The following is a 22,539-nucleotide window of genomic DNA, read 5'->3' as shown; positions in this document are numbered from 1 at the left end:
CACAGCATCTTAATAAAGCAGCTCATTTAGCCCAGGTATCCTTGGTATCTCAGGCCCTGTTACTCTCAGTGTGACCTCTTTCTTAATTTGCGACTTCAATATGGACATTTCTAAAGATGAACTGTCTGTCTCTCAGCACTGGTCTTTTTGGGAGACTTTAAATCTAGGGACCTGTGAAGTCAGCTGAGTTTGGGAGACCTTCTGAGTTAAGGTGTTTCTCCATCTATGACCTCTGAATAAGCCTAAGACCTGTCTGAGTCCTGGAAATTTAAATTATTGGATTCTTTTATGAAGGTCTATTTACCAGTCTTTATTGAGAGAGAAATGCTTTAAAACTGTATCCTCTATAAGGAATTCCTTTCACCAAAAAGGCCCTCTCTGTGGCCTTTAGAAACTGAGCTAAAAAGCCCCAGAGACATCTAACAACCTGGATCTATTCCAAAGCAGTTCAAGCTCAGAGATAGACTCCAAGAATTCCTCAGAGCTAGTGTTGACGCTAAACTTCTAAGAGCTGGGGGAATGCAAGTATCTAAATTCGCCCTGCTCTGCCCCTCTGGGGAATAATGTCCAGCTCCACGAGCTAGGGGAACTTGATAGCTGAGGATTCCCGTTCCCTGAAAATATTACCGGGGCCTCTAAGGAGGGAATAATCACAGATGGGAGTTTCAAACCGTAAAAGATGCATCTACTTGGGCCGTGTTAGGAGGCTGCCTCCCGCTTCCTTTTTTCTCTCCCATGCTTGGAAATGATAGGAAATGCCGGCGAGTTTCGGGGGTAACAGAGACGGAGGTGGCTGAGCGCTCACAAGAGCACCACAGGAAGAGGGGGTGGACTGGGCCATACTGGGAATACCCAGCAGTCGATTCCCAATGCTTTGGCTTGGGCTCCCCTTATTCTAGTTTCTAAAGCTATAGGGAGCATGAAGAGTCGGCTTCCAAGCCTGGGGCTAATTTTGTTCAAAGGAGGCCTAGAAGAGAAGAGGTTACTGTCTAACGAGACCAAACACGGACAGAAGCGGACTCCGTTTGTCCTCAATTGCGTCCCGTAGCTCGTTTTTGCCCAGCTTCCGCGTCATACGTCTTCTCCCGGGGCGGGGGGGGGGGGTGTTTGCGCGCGCGCGCTGTACCTGGCTCCTTCCGATTGGCTGAGGTGAGCCCCTAGCCCTTTCTGATTGGAAGCTGAGACTGGGAGTGCGCCGTCTTTTCCGTCGTAGAGTTTGGTTGAACCTGAGGCGCGGGGGAGAATTGGGGAAACTGGAATTTCCCGCGGAGCTGACGGCGCTTGCTCTCCCCCTACTCGTTTTAATTCCACGCGCTCCAAAATATCCGCCATGGAGAAATCTTGGTAATGACCCAATCCCCGTAAACATCCCAGGAACACATCTGACCCCTACCTTAATCCCTCCTCTCCCCGCTGCCGCCGGGGGAGAATTATGGGTAATTGATTTTTCTGGTTCCCCAAGAGAATTCTGGGTAACTAGCTATTTCCATCACGTCCCCCCACCTCCGCCCCAATTGTGGGTAGATGGCCATTCTTATTTTCCCTTGGAGAATCCTGGGTAACATTGTAGAGGATTCTAGGAAACTGACTTCTCTTGTACTCACCTCTCAACCACCCACCCCCACCCCTAATTCTGGGAAACAGGCACTTTAGCTCCCTCTACCTAACTCCTACCCCTGCAGTTGCTGCTCCTTCCACTGTTGGTTCAGGAATGAACCAGGCAAGTGGGAGGCCTGAAGGGAGGTGAAAGGGAAGTCAAGGATTAAGTTAGCTATGGGGTGGTGGGGAGTACAGAGTGCCTAGAGGAGAAGAGGAAGGGGCAACAGTTCTACCTCTACCCGACTTCCCATCCCCTTCCTGCCTGCTTCATCCCCTGCTTAGCATTCTCACATCTGCCTGCTTCATCTCCCTCCTGCTGGTAAAACCTAGAACACACTAAATACAAGTACCTCGTCCTACCCCTGACTCAGTTACCTCTTTCCCTTTGCAGGTCAGGATGTCCATTCTAGGTCCACTGGTGCTATTCTGCTGAAGGTTGGGTCAGGCATCCAAAGGGGCTGTGGCAAGGGAGGGTGTGACACAGGTCTAACCTGCTGCCATCATCATCATCATCATCATCATCATCATGAACTTCGAGAGCCTGGACCCTGGACTGGCAGAATATGCCCCGGCCATGCATTCTGCCCTGGATCCTGTCCTGGATGCCCACCTGAACCCAAGTCTGCTACCGAATGTGGAGCTGGACCCGGAGGGAGTGGCCTTAGAGGCTCTTCCTGTCCAGGAGTCAGTGCACATAATGGAAGGTGTCTACTCTGAGTTGCACAGTGTGGTGGCTGAAGTGGGTGTGCCTGTCTCCGTCTCCCACTTTGACTTGCACGAGGAGATGCTGTGGGTGGGAAGCCATGGGGTAAGAACTGTACCCCTTTGTAAGGTCTGAAAGGAGATGTTGGAGGTCTGTTCTCTGGTTTTAGCCCAAGGACAGCTGCTTTATAGGAAGCCAGAACTAAGTTGAGGTGACAAGAATTACCTGGGTCTCTTAAGTCAAGCCAAGAGGAGGGGAGTGGAGGGAGAAGGAGGGAGTCACAGGATCCAGAGGTGGGTTACATAGGTGTTCTTATTCAGAAGGCATCCCACTTCTACCACAATTTGCCCATTCCATGCTTTGATTTATCTTGATAACCGTACCCATCAGTTAGCCTATAGCCATACAAATCCGGTCTCTAATGCTCCTCCTGTATTCCATTTTTATAATTATATAACATTTAACACATATTTCTGCAACATGGAATCATTTTGTCTTCTCTGGCTGATTTTAATGTCTCTGAGAGCAGTTATCATTGTTAATTTTTTAAAATGTGTATCTGTATTGCCAGTATGCTAGGGAGCCCAAAGATTTTTTAAGAAATAGCATGGTATCCTTGGTTTATTAATTTACCTACCATAGGGTGTGAATTGTTTTTCCATTGGAAAGAATGAAGTTTTTTGGTAGTACATTCATTTCAATAGGCAGTGTCTACTGCTAGGCTAGGCCCAGGGAATAAAGTGGGAATAAAACATAATCCTTGCCCTCAAGGGATTCACAGGACAGTGGGGGGTGGGAGGAAGAAAAACATGAACAGATAATTTTATGGCATTGATAAGAAATTAAAGTGTTTCACTTAATAATTATGAATTTAGGATTTAAACTAGTAAATACCAGTGTGAAAATATGTACTGGGTGTTGGTGAGCATAGCAGAGGATCAGAGGATCTCCAGAAGGAAGTGACACCTGAGCTGAGTCTTGAGAGATGAGTAGGAGTCAGGTCAAGAAGAGGGGGAAATGCTCTCTTGGCAAAAACAGTGGGATAAACAATGATTCCCAAGGTATTACACAGCAGGGTGATTGAAGAGTGTGGGAACTACAAGCAAGTAGGGTTTATTGGATGGTAAGCTGAAGCTAAAGAGTTAGACATGTCTTCATTCAACCAGTGCTTTTTGAGTACCTAATAGGTGCCAGACCTTGCTTTGGGGTCTAAGTTTGGAGTAAGCATTTAGAAAGGCAACAAAAATACCTTTATGATACATCAGGTGTTGTTTAATATCCTTAAAAAAAATAAAGTGGAGTAAGAGGGTTGAGATATTGAAAGGTGGGAGATGTTGCTATTTTAGGTAGTTGGTCAGGGGAGGTCTCTCTGATAAAGTCATATTTGAGTAGAGACCAGAGTGTAGGCCAGGATGTCTATTTTAATCCCGTCTAGAAGGGAGAGAGGAACCCATGCTGATTTCTGGGGGAGAACGTTCTGGAAAGCCTCATATGCTGTGTTAAAAGAGCTTGGACTTGAGCCTTCAGTCCACTGAAGATTTTTATCCAGAATGGCAAGGTCTGGTTTGCATTTTGGGTGGAGTGCTGAAGTAGCAGTATACAGTTTGACTTAAGGGGGATGGGTCAGGATTCAAGTCAGTTTGTGGGATATTGTAGGAATTCACATAAAATACGATGGAGGCCTGAATGAAGCACTGTAGAGATTTATTCATGAGAACTGATTTGGGAAATATTTAGGAAGTAAATAAATAAGACTTAAGTCAGCTACCAGTGACTTACTCCTGGCTAGATCATGGTACCATAGGGAATATAATTAGGAAGAATTGAAATGGTGAATTTGATTTAGGATGTGGGGAGTTGGGGTTCTTATGGGATATCCAAGGAGAGATGTTTAGTAGAAATTTGGATGTGTAAGTCTGAAGCTTGAGGCAATGGTTCGGGCTAGGGAAGGAAATTAGGATTCATCAGCTTTAAGATGAAAGGTTAAAAACTTGAGATGGGGTGAGATTACCTAAGAAGACCAAGTAGAGTGAGAAGATAGTGGGCTGGGAATAGCCATATTTCAAGAGTGGTCATAAGGGTTGCACATAAGGAGAAGGTATGAGCTAAGAGTCAGGAGTGAAACCAGGAGTGAATGATGTCATAGGAGCCAAGGGTGGAATGAGTTTCACATTCTCTCTGCTGTAGTCTGACCCACCGTATACATTTGCCACATGGATTTAGACTTGACTGTGGAACATAAGAAAGCCAGCTGGCCAATAGAGGATTGGACCTGTGTCCTTGACCTTCTGAACACTGTTTTAACCAACTGAGCCATTAGCTATTTGGCAGGGTCATTGTGAGGATAAAATGAAGTAGAGTTTACAAAAGTACTCTGTAAAGTATTAAACAAACATAAGATAATATTATCAGTGTCTTTATCACTAACATTGGTGCCCAGCCTTATACCTTGGTCACTGCCAGCCAGAAAGGCCAGGCAAGAATGGAGAAAAACTGAGCAACGTCCAGTCTCTGATTTGTATCTGGGATGGCCCTTCCCCTCCACTCAAGGTGTCTCATCTTTTCATCTGTTACAGGGCCATGCCACTTCATTTTTTGGCCCAGCTTTGGAGCGCTACTCATCCTTTCAAGTCAATGGCAGTGATGACATTCGGCAGATCCAGAGCCTGGAGAATGGCATCCTTTTTCTCACAAAGAACAACCTCAAGTATATGACCCGTGGGGGTCTCATTATATTTGATTACCTGTGAGTGGCTTCTCACTTCTGGACTGGGAAAGAGGGTCCCTCATAGAGTGGGAAGGCTAAACGACTGGAAACTTGTGAGACTCTGGCCCGTCAGCTTTTCCTCTCCCACAGGCTGGATGAGAGTGAGGATATGCACAGTCTCCTGCTGACTGACAGCAGCACTCTGCTTGTTGGTGGGCTGCAGAACCACATATTGGAGATTGACCTTAACACTGTCCAGGAGACTCAGAAGGTACACGCAGGACCCAGGCGGGGCCTGAGGTTGTTAGTGGGGAGTATACCCGGGCTGGAATCGCCAGTGATGTGTGTGTGACCTTTCTGTTCCTTTGGTCTGTGGGAAGAATCATTCTCACTGGTTCCTTCCGCTTCCCTCCCCAGTATGCAGTTGAGACGCCTGGAGTCACTATTATGAGGCAGACAAATCGCTTCTTCTTCTGTGGCCATACATCTGGCAAGGTGGCGAAGTTCCATTTTTCCTCCCACCATAGGACCCTGTTTCACAGATACGTGATTGGGCTCTGTCTTTCCCTCAATTCTGGGGCTTTAGTTGGAGGGGTGGGAGGAATGAATTGAGTTCCTTCTCAGTCATGTTACACTATAAGATTATCTTCCAGCCTGATGTTTTCTGTTGTGAATGGGTACCTTGGAGGCAACAGGATAAATGAGAGTTCTCTTTAGGGTCCCTTCCAGCCCTTGGCTTCTCATTTTGCCTTTTCTGTGCTTTAATTGCCTGTATTCTAGAACCTTAGTTCTTTTAGTAGGAGCCTCACAGGGTTAGGTAGATGTCAGTTCCTCTTCCTGATAACAGCGTTGGCAGATAACCAAGTTCTCAACTCTTCAGGTTTCCCTTCGAGACCTCCGTACTTTTAAGGTGGAGCATGAGTTTGATGCTTTCTCAGGGAGCCTGTCGGATTTTGATGTGCACGGCAACCTGCTGGCTGCCTGTGGCTTCTCCAGCCGCCTCACCGGCCTGGCCTGTGACCGTTTCCTCAAGGTGTATGACCTGCGCATGATGCGTGCCATCACGCCACTTCAAGTACACGTGGATCCTGCCTTCTTGCGCTTCATCCCTACATATACCTCTCGTCTCGCTATTATCTCCCAGTCAGGTATGAAGGGGTTGAAGGAGCGGGTAGAAGGCGCCAGAGTATACTCCCTGGAATTTCTTTGTTGGAGAGAAAGTAACCTTTCTGAGAGGTCTCAGGGTCTCACTTAGATTTGCTCAGAGATTATAGCTTTTATTTTCTCCCTGGGTGTGAAGAACACAGGAAAAAAAAAAAGGTGGAGCAGGCAAAACAACTTCAGAACTGCCCTTTGCTGGATAGAAAATCCCCCTGTGGTTTATGGGAAGGCATCAGATAATATGTTTTCCTATCTCTAAGCATGGATTGGGGGCCTGTCTTTCCTTGATACCAGGAGAAGAGGGTAGGAAGGGCATAAAAGGATGGCTCCTTTTCACTTTCCAGGGCTCAGTGGGCTTCCTCCTCCCTCCTAGGGCAGTGCCAGTTTTGTGAGCCCACAGGCCTGGCCAACCCAGCGGACATCTTTCATGTGAATCCTGTGGGGCCTCTGCTGATGACGTTTGATGTGTCAGCCAGCAAGCAGGCCCTGGCCTTTGGGGATTCTGAGGGCTGTGTGCACCTCTGGACTGATTCCCCCGAACCTTCCTTCAACCCCTACTCCCGTGAGACCGAGTTTGCTTTGCCCTGTCTCGTGGACTCACTGCCTCCTCTGGACTGGAGCCAGGACCTGCTGCCTCTTTCCCTCATCCCTGTCCCGCTCACCACTGACACGCTTCTCTCCGATTGGCCTGCTGCCAACTCTGCTCCGGCTCCCAGGTTGTACCTCATCTCTGGGCCCAAAGAAGGGGGGTGGGGGAAGGGCTGAAACACCAGGGTTCTCTGTGATCTCTGTTACTATCCTACTTCTTTCCTTATTTTTACCTAGCTTTAGTATTTTCTTTTTTTCTGGCCCCTTGGGGATTGGGGATTGGATGGGCAGACACCACTACCTTCAAGCCCTAGAACTGTACTGCATTACAGGCGAGCACCCCCTGTGGATGCAGAGATTCTGCGCACCATGAAGAAGGTGGGCTTCATTGGCTATGCGCCCAACCCCCGCACCAGGCTGCGCAATCAGGTATGTTCAGGGGGGAAGAGGGTCAGCCTCCACCTCAACTCACTGGCATTTCTGTCTTTTTCCTTTAGTAGTCCTCAGTAGTTTTTTTTAGTCAGTCAAAAAAGATTTTTTTGAAGCCTATTGAATTGAAGGTACTATATGAGGTGTTAGCAAGGATTCAGAGACTTAGATAGGGTCCTTGCTCTTAAGAAGTTCAGTATTTGGTTGGCGAAGATAAGGCCTATCCATAACAGAAATTACTTACTCTTGTTAAATGCTAAAGGAATGTTAGAAGCATTCGGTGCCAGAGCTATTTAGAGGGAAGATACTACTCTGGGCTACAGTGGTCAGGGAAAGCATACTGAAAGAGGTGGATGTTGAGCTAGCAAGGTGAGAGATGGGTAGGTAGACAGTAACAGGGGAGCCTTTCAAGATGAGAGAATGGTGTTAGTAAAGGTCTCAGGAGGCTTATCGTCAGGTGCATCTGACGGGGACTATGCTGGAGCAGCTGTTAGTATTGGGAAACAGCAAGAGATGAAGTTTGGGAAGGGCCTGATTGTGAAGCCTTGAATATGGAAGAAGTGATGCAGCAGAAGGGCCATTCTGGGAGAGTGAGTTTGGTGGTGGTATGCTGGACAGAGTGAATGTGGAGGCCCAGTGTGGAAGCCATCGCCGTGGTCCAGCTGTGATGAGATAGGGCAATGGCAGCGGGAATGAAAAGGAAGCAGTGGATGCTGAAAACCCGTGAAGTTAGAAGGTTTAGGACTCGGTGACTCTTTCAATGTTGAGATAAAGGTGGGGGGAAACCAAAGATGATTATACAGCCAATGAGGATACCTCTTTTTAAAAACCCTAGATTCCTTACCGACTCAAGGAGTCCGACAGTGAATTTGACAGCTTCAGCCAGGTCACTGAGTCACCCATAGGGCGGGAAGAGGAGCCACATCTCCACATGGTCTCTAAGAAATACCGCAAGGTGCTGGGGGATACCAAGGAAGGAGCCCTGGGATGTGGGGAAAGTTTCCCAGGGAAGGAGAGTCATATGGGGAAGGATTCAAGGCCTCATTCAAGAAGTCTTCACCTATCACTCAACTCAGGAAGGAGGTTTTGGGGAAGGTTATGGCTACTGCAAAGATTTAAGGGATTCAGAGGGCATCTTCATCTTGCTCAGACTGTTTCTGCTTCAGGTGACCATCAAATACTCCAAGCTAGGGCTGGAGGACTTTGACTTCAAACACTACAATAAGACACTATTTGCTGGATTAGAGCCCCACATCCCCAATGCCTACTGCAACTGCATGATCCAGGTAAGCCTGGGTCTTCCTGCGGCTTGAACACGCCTACTGCTTTTCTTCTTCCCTGTGGCCCACAACCCTTACTCTTTTTTCAGACCCCCCAACAAGCCCACGTTAGCTTTCTTTACCATTCTTTCTTGCCCCGTGGTCTTCAGGTCTCCTGTAAACTTTCCTTCTTCAGTGGACTTCTGCTTTGTGTTCTCCACCGGCTTTTCTTTTTAAATTTTTTTTTTTGAGGGAAGTAATGAAGTGTTTTTATTTATTTACTTGATGGAGGTATGGGGATTGAACCCAGGACCTCAGGCATGCTAAGCATGCCTCTACCAGTTGAGCTATACCCTGTCCCCCCCCCACCGGCTTTCTTAACCTTCCCATCCCTCTTCCTCTGCACAGTTGCCTGCATCATTTCTCCTGCTCTTCCCTCCAGGTGCTCTATTTCCTGGAGCCTGTTCGCTGTCTAATCCAGAACCACCTTTGCCAAAAGGAATTCTGCCTGGCATGCGAACTGGGCTTCCTCTTCCACATGTTGGACCTCTCCCGAGGTGACCCTTGTCAGGTCAGTGCCTGGAGACCTGGGACAATAAAGCAGAAGGGAGGTGGACAGTAGGCAGGGCAGCACTCTATAAATGGCCACAAAAGAGAAAATAACCCTTTTTCACCAACACACTTCCTGGATTCCAGGGCAGTAACTTTCTTCGGGCGTTCCGCACCATTCCTGAGGCCTCAGCCCTTGGTCTGATTCTGGCTGACTCGGATGAGGCTTCAGGCAAGGGCAATCTGGCCAGGCTCATTCAGAGGTGGAATCGCTTCATCCTCACTCAACTGCATCAAGATATGCAGGAGCTGGAAGTACCCCAGGCTTATCGAGGTGCTGGAGGCAGGTATGGAATTGGGACAGGAATAGTTAAAGCCATTGTGACAGGCCCCTTGGTGACTTTTGGGTCTCCTAAATCCCTCAGTGTGCATATACTGCCCTCCTCACTCTTAGCAGCTTTTGCTCATCGGGGGACTCTGTCATCGGGCAGCTGTTCAGCTGTGAGATGGAAAACTGCAGCCTCTGCCGCTGTGGCAGTGAGACCGTGCGAGCCTCATCCACCCTCCTCTTCACACTCTCCTACCCTGAGGGTAGCAACAGTGGTATACCCCGCAGCTGGGTTGGGGAGGCTCCCCCGAGTGTCCTGTAACATCAGGGAAAGGGTGTTGGGGACCTAATGGTGGGTACAGGGAGGACCTGGAGTGAAGCATTCAGTTTCCCCTCAGATAAAACCGGGAAGAACTGTGACTTTGCTCAGGTGCTGAAGCGAAGCATCTGCCTGGAGCAGAATACACAGGCCTGGTGTGACAACTGTGAGAAGTACCAGCCCACGGTGAGTGGGCTGTTGCACTGGACTAGAGTCCTGCCATGTTGGGGACTTGGCCATGGTCTCATCTGGGACTGGCTGGGTCAGCACTGCCATCCAGAGATCTGTGGGGAGTGGGAAGAACCCTAGTTTGAGGATACAGATTCAGGCTTACCTGTTCCTGTTGGGGTTTCTTTTCCTATAGGCTCCCTGCCATTCCTCGTTTGTTTTATTTTCTCAGATTCAGACCCGCAACATCCGCCATCTGCCAGATATTCTTGTCATCAATTGTGAGGTGAATAGCCTGAAAGAAGCTGGTTTCTGGAGAATGCAGGCTGAGGTAAGGACTGGGGCTGAAAACGGACCTTTAGGAGTACTTTGTAGTTTTCTTCCTCTTCTGACCTCCATGTATGATTGATGCTCCTGAGGAATTGGATATTTTCTCCTTTGTGTTCAGGTTGCCTTCAAGATGGCAATAAAAAAGCATGGTGGGGAGATCTCCAAGAGCAAGGAGTTTGCTTTGGCTGATTGGTAGGTTACTGTCTGTGGAGCACTCACAGGATTGAGCTACCCAGTGGCTCCTCTTGTCACTGGCTAGATCTCCTCAGGACAAATTTCTAATTCTTTCATCCTGATAGGAAGGAACTAGGGAGTCCAGAGGGCATGCTGATGTGTCCCTCCATTGAGGAGTTGAAGAATGTCTGGCTTCCTTTCTCCCTTCGAATGAAGATGACTAAGAACAAAGGGCTGGATGTTTGCAATTGGACTGATGGGGATGAGATGCAGGTTGTTGAAAAACTGGGAAGAGGAGGGGGAATGAGGGAGAAAAGTTCGGGGCAGAAGCAGGGCAAGGGGAAGGTGGAACTTAGGATAGGAAAAAAGAGGAATAAGGCCTAGTAATTCACCAGTTGTGGGCTTCTCCAGAGTGATTCAGTTCAGGGTTGGGAGTCACAGATGGGCTAGGATGGAGAGTCCCTACCCTGGTCCCCTGTCCCCATACCCCAAACTCCCTGTCCTCTATCCCCCTTCCCCTTCCTTCCCCAACCTCAAACTTAGCTTAGCAGCCTGGGTACCCCCCTCACAGTGGGGCCCAGCCAGGGCAGAGGAGGAGCATGGTGTCTATGTGTATGACCTGATGGCTACTGTGGTACACATCCTGGACTCACGCACAGGGGGCAGCCTGGTGGCTCACATCAAAGTTGGAGAGACCTACCACCAGCGCAAAGAGGTGAGTGAGGTAATACAGGGCAGGGACACTCCTGGTGATGTCCACAAAGGAGTCCCAGGTCTGTCCTTATCTCGAGTCTGAGCCAGAGTGGTTCAGCCATCACTTTGGTATCAGTCTTTCTCTGTATCTCCACAGGGCGTTACCCACCAGCAGTGGTATCTCTTCAATGACTTTCTCATTGAACCTATTGATAAGGTTAGTTGTAACACATTCCATTCCCCCTTTCATCTCCCCCTTTCCTAGCATCCTCATCCTCAGTGCCCGAGAATGCCGGGCAGATTCAGGAAGGAGGGATGGGTCCTCAGTAATAAAAAGCATTAGCAGAGCTAAAAATAGCACCTGAGTCCTGTCTTCTCTCTGACTTGGGAAAGAAGGGAAAGGGGGCATATATGTAGGCTACTGAGTGCTTTTTCTCTTTTAGCATGAAGCTGTGCAGTTTGACATGAACTGGAAAGTGCCTGCTATCCTTTATTACATCAAAAGGAATCTTAATTCCAAATACAACCTGAATAGTAAGTGGTACAAAGTAGACCCAAGGGTGTGGGCAGTTTAGATTTGTCTTCAGGAAGAGCTCTGAGAAATAGCTTGTTAAGATCAGGATTGGTTATCAGTGTTACCAGGTGATCAGTTTCCAGGTAAAGAGATTTCTGCTCCTCAGGGCTTAAATTTAGAAGCTGGAGATCCTGAGGGTGTATGGGAAGAGGTGATGGAGAAGTAGTCTGATCAGAATGGCTAAGATTATGATTTTGAGCCTAGCCATTCTTATCCCCAAGTGCAGGTCTCTCCTTTTTTTGGCAATAAACTCCTTATTAAATCCCTTTTTAGTATCTTTAAGCCATAATTTCTCTGTAACTTTATTTTTCTGAATTTTCTAAGCTAAAGTTCAAAGTGAAAATCTTATTCTCACCTGTCTGTTGACTTTTGTTTTCTCTTAGCATATTTCCCGATCAGTTTCTGATTTGACCTGTTCCATCTATCTCCTCTGTTTGTCAGACATGATCTTTTTACTCACGTGCTTGGATTATTGAGGGAACACAGTGTAGACCTGGTCTGTAGTCAGACACTCTGGCTTCCCTCCCCTGGTCCCTTCCCTTTCCCCAGCTGTCTGTGTTCTGGATTCTCCCTTCCAGTCAAGAACCCTATTGAGGCAAGTGTTCTACTGGCTGAAGCCTCACTAGCACGGAAGCAGCGGAAAACACATACTACCTTTATTCCACTGATGCCAAATGAGATGCCACAGGTTGGGGACCTGGTGGGCTTAGACGCTGAGTTTGTCACCCTTAATGAGGTAACCAAGACCAAAAGGGTGGGGTGTTGGAACAGAACTCTGAAGATATTAGGAGTCATAAGCATTTCTCTGGTTTTCTTACTAAGTCTTTCCACGTAGGAGGAAGCAGAGCTGCGCAGTGATGGCACCAAGTCTACAATCAAGCCTAGCCAGATGTCAGTAGCGAGGATTACCTGCGTTAGGGGCCAGGGACCCAATGAGGGCATCCCCTTCATTGATGACTACATTTCTACCCAGGAGCAGGTATTAGGATGTTGGAGGTGCAAATGAAACAAGCCCTGTGCTTATACAGGGTGCCCTAAAACCCAGGGAAGAGTGGCAGGGGGAACTGTGCGCCTCGCCTCCTGGGCGACTTGCCCTTTTCTCTATCCCTAGGTGGTGGATTACTTGACTCAGTACTCGGGGATAAAGCCAGGAGACCTTGATGCCAAGATTTCCTCTAAGCACCTCACAACTCTGAAGTCTACCTATTTAAAGCTTCGTTTTCTCATAGACATTGGAGTCAAGTTTGTGGGTCATGGTCTGCAGAAGGACTTCCGGGTCATCAACCTCATGGTTCGGGCAGGGCTTTTTTAAGAGTCTTCTTTGCATGTGGTCCCTCCAGGGTATACATCATGCGTTTGGGAAAATGGGAAATTATGGATCCCCTACCTTCAGCCTCCTACTCTTTTGTCCCTGGCAGGTGCCCAAGGACCAAGTCCTTGACACTGTTTATCTATTTCACATGCCCCGAAAACGAATGATTTCCCTGCGATTCCTTGCTTGGTACTTTCTAGGTGAGTTGCTCTGCCCTGGAGGCCCTTGTGGTGCTCAGGAAGAACGTAAAAAAGTATAACAGACCAAGGGGAGCAGGCAGGACCCTGAGTTAGTGGTGAGAGTTATTGACGGATTTAATTAGTTTCATGATCCCTTCTCTGCACTAGGGATGATGTGTGGCTCTTTCTCGTAAGGGCAGTCGGGTTTTTTATTACGGTTTATTGAGAGTTGGGGATGTGAGTAGAGGACATGTTCTTACCTCCCTTTGCTAGGTCCCAAACTATTCCACCTCTACTTCCCCCAGACCTGAAGATTCAAGGGGAGACCCACGACAGTATTGAGGATGCCCGCACAGCTCTTCAGCTTTACCGAAAGTATCTGGAACTAAGCAAAAATGGCACTGAACCTGAGTCCTTCCACAAAGTGCTCAAGGGCCTTTACGAAAAAGGCCGAAAGATGGACTGGAAGGTGCCTGAGCCTGAGGGCCAGACAAGTCCCAAGAGTAAGGCCTGGGATGGGACAGGGGAAACTAGACTAGGGGGTTTTGATTGCATATGTGAAAATTACACCCACCATAGTAAGAATGACATGATGTTAACAACTGTACTACCCCAGCCTTAATATTTGTAAAGCACTTAACACTTTACAAATCACTTAATCCTCTCAAAATTCAGTGAAACAGATTTTATTATTGAAATTCTCTATTGGTCCTAACCTCCTCTTGCCCAATTCTGAAATGTTTGGAGCAGGTCCATGCCCTTTTTTCTCTTGCTTTTTTCCTTCATAAGAAGTATCCTAGGTGCTTTTTCTCTGCTTACCTTAAGAGTCAATGCTTTTGGTTTTGCCTCTTGACAGATGCAGCTGTCTTCTCCTCAGTGCTGCCGCTCTGACCTCATCGTCTCCCAATGAACAACTCCCTCTCCCTTCAATGTTCTGTGGCCCAAGAACTGGGAGATGGCTTCCCAAGTTGGCTATACCCTGTCTACTTCCAGAATTGGACCTGCTCAGGGTCTACAGATGGTGCTATTAATAGAACTGGAATGCAGCAGAATTGTTGCAAAGGGTCTAGGAGCCAGATTCCTTTTTCATCCTTTGCAGAATAGTGGGCGAGAAACAGTCTAGAATTGACCCAGATGGAAAATAATTAGCATTCTTAATAAATATCCTGGGTAGTTAACTCAGGCAAAGAAGCTCCTGGAACCAAAACTTTTCAGTTCCTACTTAGTAAGTACTGAAGTCCCAGACAATGACATGATACAACAATAGTTCAAGACCTAGCTCAAGTCTCTGCCTGAGGGATGCCTGGAGGGGCCAACATTTAGGGTCTTGGTGGCCCCAGCAAACCAGTGTTGCCAACATCATCATTGCCAAAAGGGCCTTTGGGTCCTAGACCAAGCTTGGCTGTTGGCTTCACTCCTGCTGACAGCTGAGAAGCATCTGTCTTCCATCCACTCTCCTGTCCCAAGTCTTGTTTTCTTGTTATTTTTTAAAAATTTTGTTTTAAACTGCATGTTTTATAAAATAAAACCAAAAATATTATTATGTGTCATCTATCTCATTAGAAACGTGCCAGTGTGTGGTTCTCTGACTTCAGCCCTCATCTCCTTTGTGTTGGCGTTACTACTGGTAAAAAACACTAAGGCTTTCAAATTTACACCTAGAAATCAAAGTAAAGCTCTGGAGTCCAAAGTTAAGGATTTTGAAGGAGTATAATTATGTCTCTCCTGGGCAGTGTTATGTCTTTGCTGTGGCAGCGTAGAAGCCTAAGGTCGGATTCTTTTAAGACGTACAGTATGGTTTCCCTGTTAAATGTGTAAAAGGGGAGTTGGAGAAGCTGACAAACTACAGGTCCCAGGACATCTTAAAACGTGTAGTTACTACCAAAGAATCTGTGTGGTGCTGCGGTGCTTCCTGGGAGATGTAGTTTTCTCGGTACTGAAACCAGGGCTTCTCAGTGGCTAGCAGCGCACCTTTCTTTTTGAAGGTCCCAGCCCACCTAGACTGGCAAGCGCGAGCTTGACAGCCTCCATGCACCACGTCGGGCTCTGTCCCTGCTTCAAGCCACTCCTATTCTTCAGCTGGCCCCTAGTGGTCACGTGGAGCTGCTCGCCACGCAAGTCTGGGTCCTGAGAGCCACCGGGGTCCTCGCTGCCTGGGAGCCGCTCCTAGGCTGCCTGTTCGCGCGAGAGTTTGGAGGGGCGGGCTTGGGGTCGGTCTTCGGTGTGGGGCTCATACTACAGCGCATCCAAGCCCTGCTTAGCTGTCCGCTTAGGGTGCGAGGAGCTGAGCTGGCTCAGGCGGTCTCCGGGGCACCCCGCGTCTAGAAAGCGCAGGAGCGCTCTGGAGAAGCCTGGACAGCCCCGCTTCCCCGCAGCCAGGTGGTAGGGTCGGAAGCTAAAGTGAGAATCCGGCTGTCTTCCAGCGCCTGGGCCACGGCGGCGGCCCTGGGAGCAGAGGTGGGATGGATGCGAGTGGCACTGAGGGTCGGGGATGGACAGAAGCGAAGGCAATGGCGGGGTCTTTAGAAAGGGGGCTGGTCCGCATGGGGGATAACTTATAGGTTGGTGTTAGGGATGCAGTGATCTTCGGTGCTGGGTCCAAATAGGCCTCAGTTTTTGAGTGCTCTTCGCCAGTCAGCTACCTCGCTACCTCCTGGCCAGAATCATCTACTCTCCTTGCCAGCAGCTCCTCTGTGCTTGTCGTCCTTGTTTAATCGCCAACCACCGATCCGTAGCTGCCACATAGGACTGTGAGTCCTAGGCAGCCGACGCCTAAGTCCTGACATCTAGGGCCTCACCTGTAGTGTCTGGGGCTGAGCCCCAATTCCGGGCTTGAGCTCTCACCCACCGCCCCTGGGAATCCGGGTCCTTGAGCGCCAGAACAGAGGAACCCCTTTGTGTCCCGGCTATTTCCTGGAAAGTAGAGCCAGATCACACTGAGGCCTTTGTAGGCCTGGGTGGCGGGGGGTGGGGGGGTAGGTAGCAGGGGAGAGTGGAGCCGGCTCCTCACACCTGTGCTTTATTTCAATCCAAACCCAGGTGGAGCAACCCCATTACGCTAAAGATGAAAGGCTGGGGTTGGCTGGCCCTGCTTCTAGGGGCCCTGCTGGGAACTGCCTGGGCTCGGAGGAGCCAGGATCTACACTGTGGAGGTAAAGGCACAAAAGAAGAAATGGGAGGAAAGGAGGTGGGGGAGAAAGAGCCTTGAGAGGGCATGGGATCCAAGACCTGAGAAAAGGATGAATGGAAATCCCTGGGTTGATTCTTTTCTCTGCTCCCCCCTCCCTCCCCTTGCACCAGCTTGCAGGGCTCTGGTGGATGAACTAGAGTGGGAAATTGCCCGGGTGGATCCCAAGAAGACCATTCAGATGGGCTCTTTCCGAATCAATCCAGATGGCAGCCAGTCAGTGGTGGAGGTAACTGTGACTGTTCCCCCCTGCAAAACAACTCAATCTTTGAATGAGAACTTAACTGATTAAAGAAGGACCTTAGTTTAATAGAAATGAAGAAAACACTGACCCACAGAAGTGTCTAAAAGATTAGGCTGTCTCATTTGGAAAAGGCTGGAGGCTTATAACCTATGCACTTGCTTCCTGGCTCCAAACCTTAATACTTTGTTTCTGCTGTAGAAGTTGTTAGCAGACAGGGAACCTTGATTAGCCGCCTTATTCATATCCTTAATCCACATGACTTGTGTTTTCACTACGGCAGTATGGTATACATACAAACATTCGTTCGAAAAAGAGGTAGGTCTTATCCTTATATTTAGGAAATTTATTTTAGTTGAAAACATAACACACATGACATAAACCTGTACCTAGTGAGCATCTGAGAAACGTTATGGTTATGATCCTTGTGAAATGCTTTAATAGTTATCCTCAAAGCCTGCACTACCTCTCTAATGCTTTCCCACTGAGGGCAGGTATCAGTCGCATTTCAATACAAAAAAAATCATTACCTTACATCCCAAAAAATGAAAGGAATTCAAAAATTTTTTTAAATGAAGGGAATTCAAACGGAGAGAACACATAATTGACTAGGGTTAATCAAAGAGGCCGTTTATCTGTAATTTGGAGCTAATGACACCTATTTTATTTTTGAGGCTCGTGTAACGAAGTAAAATAAGATCATATATCAGAACTACACAAATCATACTGTTTTTAAATTAGGGAAGGCTTTTTAGAATAGGTTGGTTGAGCTAGATTTGGAAGGAAAAGTAAGGAAATAAATTACTAATGTACAGAGGTAGAAGAATGTGACCCAAGGCTGAGGACATTTCTAGGTGCCTTATGCTCGCTCAGAGGCCCACCTCACAGAGCTGCTCGAGGAGGTGTGTGACCGGATGAAGGAGTATGGGGAACAGATAGACCCTTCCACCCACCGCAAGAACTACGTGCGTGTAGTGGGACGGAATGGAGAATCCAGTGAACTGGATCTACAAGGCATCCGAATTGATTCAGACATCAGCGGCACCCTCAAGTTTGCGGTAAGCTATGGGAGTGGGCAGCTGGTTCTTGGAAATTAGGGGAGTTATTGGAGAGCCCAAGTGGAAAGTTGGGTTAATGTCTTTGTCCTCCTCTCTGGAGGTGGAGACCAGAGGCTTCCTCTTGTTGTCCTCTCTTACTCGTTTCTCCCTTGGGCTGACAGTGTGAGAGCATTGTGGAGGAATATGAAGATGAACTCATTGAATTCTTTTCCCGAGAGGCTGACAATGTTAAAGACAAACTTTGTAGTAAGCGAACAGGTAAGCTACTGCCACTTTACCTCCCGTCCTCACAGCCCTGTGGAACCTGGCACATTCTCTAGCGTGTGTCCCACCCCCACTCCTCCAGTACCCTCCTAACAACACCCCCCAACCTAATCCTCAGAAACTAGCTCAAGCTTCGACTTCCATTACATATGGCGTAGAAGCCTGGGTTGTTTCTCTCCCTTCTCTGTCAGCTTTCAGAATTTGAGGCTCCCTCACCTGAGATACAAGTGAGAGGACATAAGAATGTTTTCTCGTTTAAAAGCACATGCTCTGAAAAATGGTGGGGGGGGTGTCTGTTTGTTTTGAAGTATTTTTCTTGATAGTGGCATATATCAGTATGAGAGTGGCATTTTCTTTCAAACTGTTATGTGCTATTTGCAGATCTCTGTGACCATGCCCTGCATATATCACATGATGAGCTATGAACCACTGGAGCAGCCCAGAATGACAGGCTTGATGGATCACCCCCAGGAGGGGAAGAGGGTGGCAATGCCTTTTATATTATGTTTTTACTGAAATGAACTGAAAAAATATGAAACCAAAAGTATGAACTGTGTTGTCTTTTCATGCCCAGAATCGGCCCTTACATTAGGCTTGAAAATAGGGGATTCCAGACTGGAAAGAAAAGAGAAGGAAGAGCTTTGGAAACGATGTAGCATAATGGTAGGAGGAGCCTGAAGCTCTCATTCTTTTGCCATCTGAGATTCCTGCTGGACTCACAAACTAGATAAGCATTGATTTGGTGCCTATTCAACATAACGTGTTTAGAGTCTAATTATAGCAAGAAGAGGAACCTCTATGAATAAGCTAGGAAATAAGTGTATGGTAGTATAGGATTCTAGAAATTTCTTGTATTCATCCTGATGAAACATAAGGTAAGACAGAGCTTCGTCTTGAAGGAAATAGATCATTCCTCCCTCCCTACCCTTCCAGATGGAGGGATCGGCAAGAGCAGACAGGAGGGAGCAAATGGATGTGATCAACTCAGCTGAAAAGGAAAGGCTTTGTCAGATAGGGAGAAATGAGGTAAGGAATGGTATTTAATGAAAAGCCTTGCTTGGTGGCCTAAGCTTTCAGATTTGATGCCAACAGCAACACTAAAGTATACATTTTATCATCTCCATCACTAGGCATTGTCAGTCTGGACTATAAGTCTGTCTCCACTTTTTGTGGGTAGAGATTCTGTACTGGGGCATAGGGATGAAAATATAAAGGATACCTTCTCTGAGGAGCTTCTCAAACACCCTCATGCTGAGGTGTGGCTGTCTCAGGGTTTGGAATGGAACATTTCGGCCCCAGAAAAGCCTCAGGGGGAGAACACCTGTTTTTCAGGTTTATTCGATTTCAAAGACTTTTTAAACTAAGCTCTTTAGAAGCTAAAGGGAGCTTGGAGGTCATCTAGTTTACCTCTGCAGATTTTACAGATGAGGAGACTGAGACCTAGAGAAATCATAGGTCCTGAAGTTCTATATTTAGTGGCAAAACTGGATCTATAAGTTAGTGTTCTCAAGTGTCAGTCTGATCTAACATAGCTGTGAAGTAGCTTCTCCTTTAAGTCTTTTTTCCTCCTAAGATCTTGCACTAAGCCCTGGCACACAGATTGAATATAGTCACAAAGCTTTCTCATACCACAAATCCCTGTGAAACCTAACAATTAACTAGCCCAGGGTAAGCACCCTGATGTTAGTTGACAACTAAACTCAGGGTCTGGTGCTAATTCCTTCTTCTCTCATCAGTCATAAGAGATGCTGTCAAATAGTTTTCCACATTAGCTGTTACTAACCTTTATTTCTTCTGTGATGCATGTAAATAATGTTCACATGCTTCATATCCCTGTGAGTATACCCAGGATTCTGTCCATTGCCTGCTTGGTGTCTAAAAAGTTCTTACTCTGACACCGGAAAACTTACCAGAGCCTAAGTGAGAGTGCTCTTATAGGGATCTTGAAACTGTTTTAATTTACAAAAAAGCAAATTATTTACAAGTTTTAATAAATAAAACAAGTTTAATACTAACCAGTAATAAATTACCTGGGGTACACCTCACTGGTTTGTCAAGGTATAGCTGTTCAGAACTCTCCAGCCACTGGGACACAGGCATGTCTCATATAAGGAAGAGTGGACATTATTATCCTTGACTTGATCCTCAGAAAGCCAGGAGGATATTCTTTGCATATCTTTTAATTCATATCCCAGGGTAGCACAAGGAATCCATGAATTTATCTGAACCTTTCTGGAGGCTCACTATAACAAATTATTCTAGTCCAGTATTTGGTAGAGCATACACTCAACCTTGCATATCTGGTTACACCTAAAGTTCTAGATGCCTTCTAAATGAGTTTATCAGTAAAATGTTAGAATTTAAAGAAACTTTCCCAAAGACAGTGTTAAATGAGATCCAGGTGTGACTAGGAAATTGTATATGTGAAAACCTAGTCCTTTAAAAATAACTTTTAGAGGATTTCTTGCTGTAAAAAGGATTCAGAACAAGAATAGGATTCCTTTAAATACAGGACAAAGATGAGCAGCAAGGGGAAAAGAACTAGTATATGTTAAATACTCAGAACAAGCACATACACACACTTAGTTAATTGTTACAACTCTAAGAAATATTAGATGTTACTCCCATTTTACAAGTGAAGAAACCAAGCTCAAAGAGGGACGGGGGAGCCACGGCTTCAATCTTATCGCTAGGCCAAAGGAGTCTCCATGTAGTCCCCAGTGGCTATATAAAGTAGTACTTCTTTTATTTCTTTGAAAACTACCTTCAAGTTTGAACATGTGTTCTCTGAGTCTAGTAATATACAGTAAAAAAAGCACTATGTCCTCTTTTCAGTCATTTTTCCAGGCTGATTATTCCCTGTAAGAAGCCCATTCTACCTCCCTGGTCATTTTAGGTGCTAAATGTTTGTCTCTCCTACTTTTATTACTTGCATTCTGGGAGGGTCACCATTTATCATGTATTTCAGGTATGAGGGTACAAAGGTTTTACAGGATGAATAAGACTGTAGTCTTATCTTTTAAAATATCATTAAATATAGCAACACACTGAACTGATGTGCCAGGAGATAGTTAACAATGACTCAAAAGTCCCCTTCCTGAATTGCAGCTGATTATTTACAGTCATCACCATATAAAGTAACTAGTAGTTAAGATACAGCTTCTGGAGTAAGGCCAACCTAGGTCTGAATTCTAGCAATGCCAGTAGCAAGCTATGGCCCTGAGCAGGATACTTTATCTAAATCTTGGCTTCCTCCTCTGTAGATATACTAATATTACCTACATCCCTTAGAGTTGTGAGGATTCATTAAGATAATGCATGTACCACATTCAAATAGTATCTGTAAATATTAAGCATTCAATAAATTTTAGCTATTACCCATTAAATAAGAGTTTGGTTTACTGATAATGGATTTAAGTTTAGGCTGCATTCTTCCACTTATCCTTGGCCACTAGGGGGCACCATTGCCTCTGTCCATTTTTAAGAGGTCATCCCAAGGTCAGGATGACCTCAATTCTCAGCCTTCTCTCCATTGCCCCTTCCATTTCTCAGGCACTTAGTTGTATTTGGACCTAGAGCTCATTTGACTCCTTTATGCATGTTAATCCTTCTTTCTTAACTTTTTCCCACCTCCCCAGGCCCCAGCCATGTTCAGAGAAACTCTGCCAGCTCCTAGGAGTTTCCATTTAGTCCCTTTGATCCCTGGGCTTTCCCGTTGGCCTTATACTAGAGGATGCCAGGACTAAATAGCTTCAAAACAAGTCTAAGAAAGTCCTCCTGACACTAGGCTCCAGGACACTGTGAACATTATTGTTCCCCACTCTTACCCCAATCACTAGGACTCCAAAATAGGTTACCCTTATGGCCACTCAATAATATCCCTTTGGTAGCCTCACCCTGAGAATGCCTCCTGTCTCTTAGGGCACTGGAGTTCAGTCCTCTGGTCTGCTGGCTAGTCTCTGGTTAATAGATGATTAACCAGAGAGAGGAAACAAGGCCAGACTATTCTAGGGTTTGGAGGAAACCCTCTGTGAGATCCTAAATTGGGAGCAAATATTGATCAGTGGAGCTTTGAAGTCACTGAGGAGATAGCTGAGGTCAGTGCTCCTCTGGGACACTGCTTGGCTTCTCTTTATGAAGTTCTTTCCTGAAACCTACCGATCTGATCCCAAGCCAGAGGAGCATTGGTTCATAGGTTTAAAGCTGAGTATGAGAAAACTTGGGAAGGAAAAATGGTGTCCTTCTTTTTCCAAGTTCAAGCTATAAACTAGGTTCTTTATAAGGTCTATCTAAACCTGGCTTAGATGGTACTGAGACCTCTGAACTTTATTACTGCTATGTGAGGAGATAAAAGGACTGTTCACTTGGGGCTTGGGTTTGTAGATAAGGTGTCCTGGTCCTTGGGTTAGTTCCCCTCTGTCCTTGGGTCAATGGCAATGTTAGGCTTAGGGAGGTAGAAAGGTCCTATGGTCTCATCTACCCAGAGGAATTAATGAAGAGTGATTTGCAAGATCACTTTAGTGCCATGGTTCATTTAATGGCCTCTAGGGAGCACAGGATAAGCGTGTATAGAAGATAGCCAAGTAAGTGGAAAGGTCCACAGGCCCTATGGGAGTGACGGGAGTGATGTGACAAGAAGGGAGGGTACCTAAATGCCTTATTTGGGATGAGGTGTTGGTCTGCAACTCCTTATCTTATGGCTAGATACGGGGTGGAC

General features: G+C 46.6%; 2 protein-coding genes and 1 long non-coding RNA gene across 6 annotated transcripts; 2 read left to right on the top strand and 1 right to left on the bottom strand.

Annotated features, from left to right (window-relative positions):
- The first annotated feature begins 1,207 nt into the window (after positions 1-1,207).
- Positions 1,208-14,612, top strand: LOC140700062 (PAN2-PAN3 deadenylation complex catalytic subunit PAN2). 3 transcript variants are annotated; one of them, XM_072972622.1, is made up of 26 exons: positions 1,208-1,344; positions 1,991-2,407; positions 4,879-5,048; positions 5,160-5,280; positions 5,427-5,504; positions 5,890-6,157; positions 6,544-6,886; positions 7,091-7,187; positions 8,023-8,142; positions 8,354-8,473; positions 8,889-9,017; positions 9,143-9,342; positions 9,453-9,586; positions 9,722-9,828; positions 10,043-10,141; positions 10,259-10,332; positions 10,440-10,587; positions 10,886-11,029; positions 11,165-11,224; positions 11,451-11,541; positions 12,160-12,317; positions 12,417-12,560; positions 12,693-12,872; positions 13,000-13,093; positions 13,378-13,575; positions 13,929-14,612. In XM_072972622.1, the coding sequence occupies exons 2-26, from the start codon at positions 2,126-2,128 to the stop codon at positions 13,961-13,963; spliced, it is 3,594 nt and encodes a 1,197-aa protein (XP_072828723.1). In that variant the 5' UTR covers positions 1,208-1,344; positions 1,991-2,125; the 3' UTR covers positions 13,964-14,612. The 3 variants fall into 3 exon arrangements, with proteins under 3 accessions (XP_072828723.1, XP_072828722.1, XP_072828724.1); XM_072972621.1 differs by having other exon boundaries at positions 9,450-9,586; XM_072972623.1 differs by lacking the exon at positions 13,929-14,612 and having other exon boundaries at positions 9,450-9,586; positions 13,346-13,520.
- Positions 3,990-12,183, bottom strand: LOC140700088 (uncharacterized). Of its 2 annotated transcripts, XR_012078287.1 has the most exons (5): positions 11,937-12,183; positions 9,977-10,224; positions 8,590-9,033; positions 8,032-8,169; positions 3,990-6,297 (listed from the first exon to the last, which is right to left on the bottom strand). It is a non-coding gene; the product is annotated as an uncharacterized lncRNA (long non-coding RNA). The 2 variants fall into 2 exon arrangements; XR_012078288.1 differs by lacking the exons at positions 8,032-8,169; positions 8,590-9,033; positions 9,977-10,224.
- A 431-nt stretch (positions 14,613-15,043) lies between the features above and the next one.
- LOC140700079 (protein canopy homolog 2) lies at positions 15,044-18,369 on the top strand. Its single transcript, XM_072972673.1, has 6 exons — positions 15,044-15,529; positions 16,112-16,224; positions 16,373-16,488; positions 17,355-17,558; positions 17,720-17,816; positions 18,204-18,369. The coding sequence occupies exons 2-6, from the start codon at positions 16,137-16,139 to the stop codon at positions 18,245-18,247; spliced, it is 549 nt and encodes a 182-aa protein (XP_072828774.1). The 5' UTR covers positions 15,044-15,529; positions 16,112-16,136; the 3' UTR covers positions 18,248-18,369.
- The last annotated feature ends 4,170 nt before the right edge of the window (positions 18,370-22,539 follow it).

This window comes from Vicugna pacos, chromosome 12, assembly GCF_048564905.1.
Source record: "Vicugna pacos chromosome 12, VicPac4, whole genome shotgun sequence".
NCBI classification, from domain to species: Eukaryota; Metazoa; Chordata; class Mammalia; order Artiodactyla; family Camelidae; genus Vicugna; species Vicugna pacos.
The sequence above is the reverse complement of the archived record's forward strand: the minus strand, read 5'-3'. Positions and strand labels throughout refer to the sequence as shown.

Excerpts from the sequence above, each read along its gene's own strand:
- LOC140700079 (XM_072972673.1), top strand. The coding sequence starts at position 16,137 with ATGAAAGGCTGGGGTTGGCTGGCCCTGCTTCTAGGGGCCCTGCTGGGA. Across the intron at positions 16,489-17,354 it reads GCAGCCAGTCAGTGGTGGAG|GTGCCTTATGCTCGCTCAGA; the intron begins GTAACTGTGACT and ends GGACATTTCTAG. Across the intron at positions 17,559-17,719 it reads GCGGCACCCTCAAGTTTGCG|TGTGAGAGCATTGTGGAGGA; the intron begins GTAAGCTATGGG and ends TTGGGCTGACAG.
- LOC140700062 (XM_072972621.1), top strand. The coding sequence starts at position 2,126 with ATGAACTTCGAGAGCCTGGACCCTGGACTGGCAGAATATGCCCCGGCC. Across the intron at positions 6,158-6,543 it reads CGCTATTATCTCCCAGTCAG|GGCAGTGCCAGTTTTGTGAG; the intron begins GTATGAAGGGGT and ends CCTCCCTCCTAG. Across the intron at positions 9,018-9,142 it reads CCCGAGGTGACCCTTGTCAG|GGCAGTAACTTTCTTCGGGC; the intron begins GTCAGTGCCTGG and ends CCTGGATTCCAG.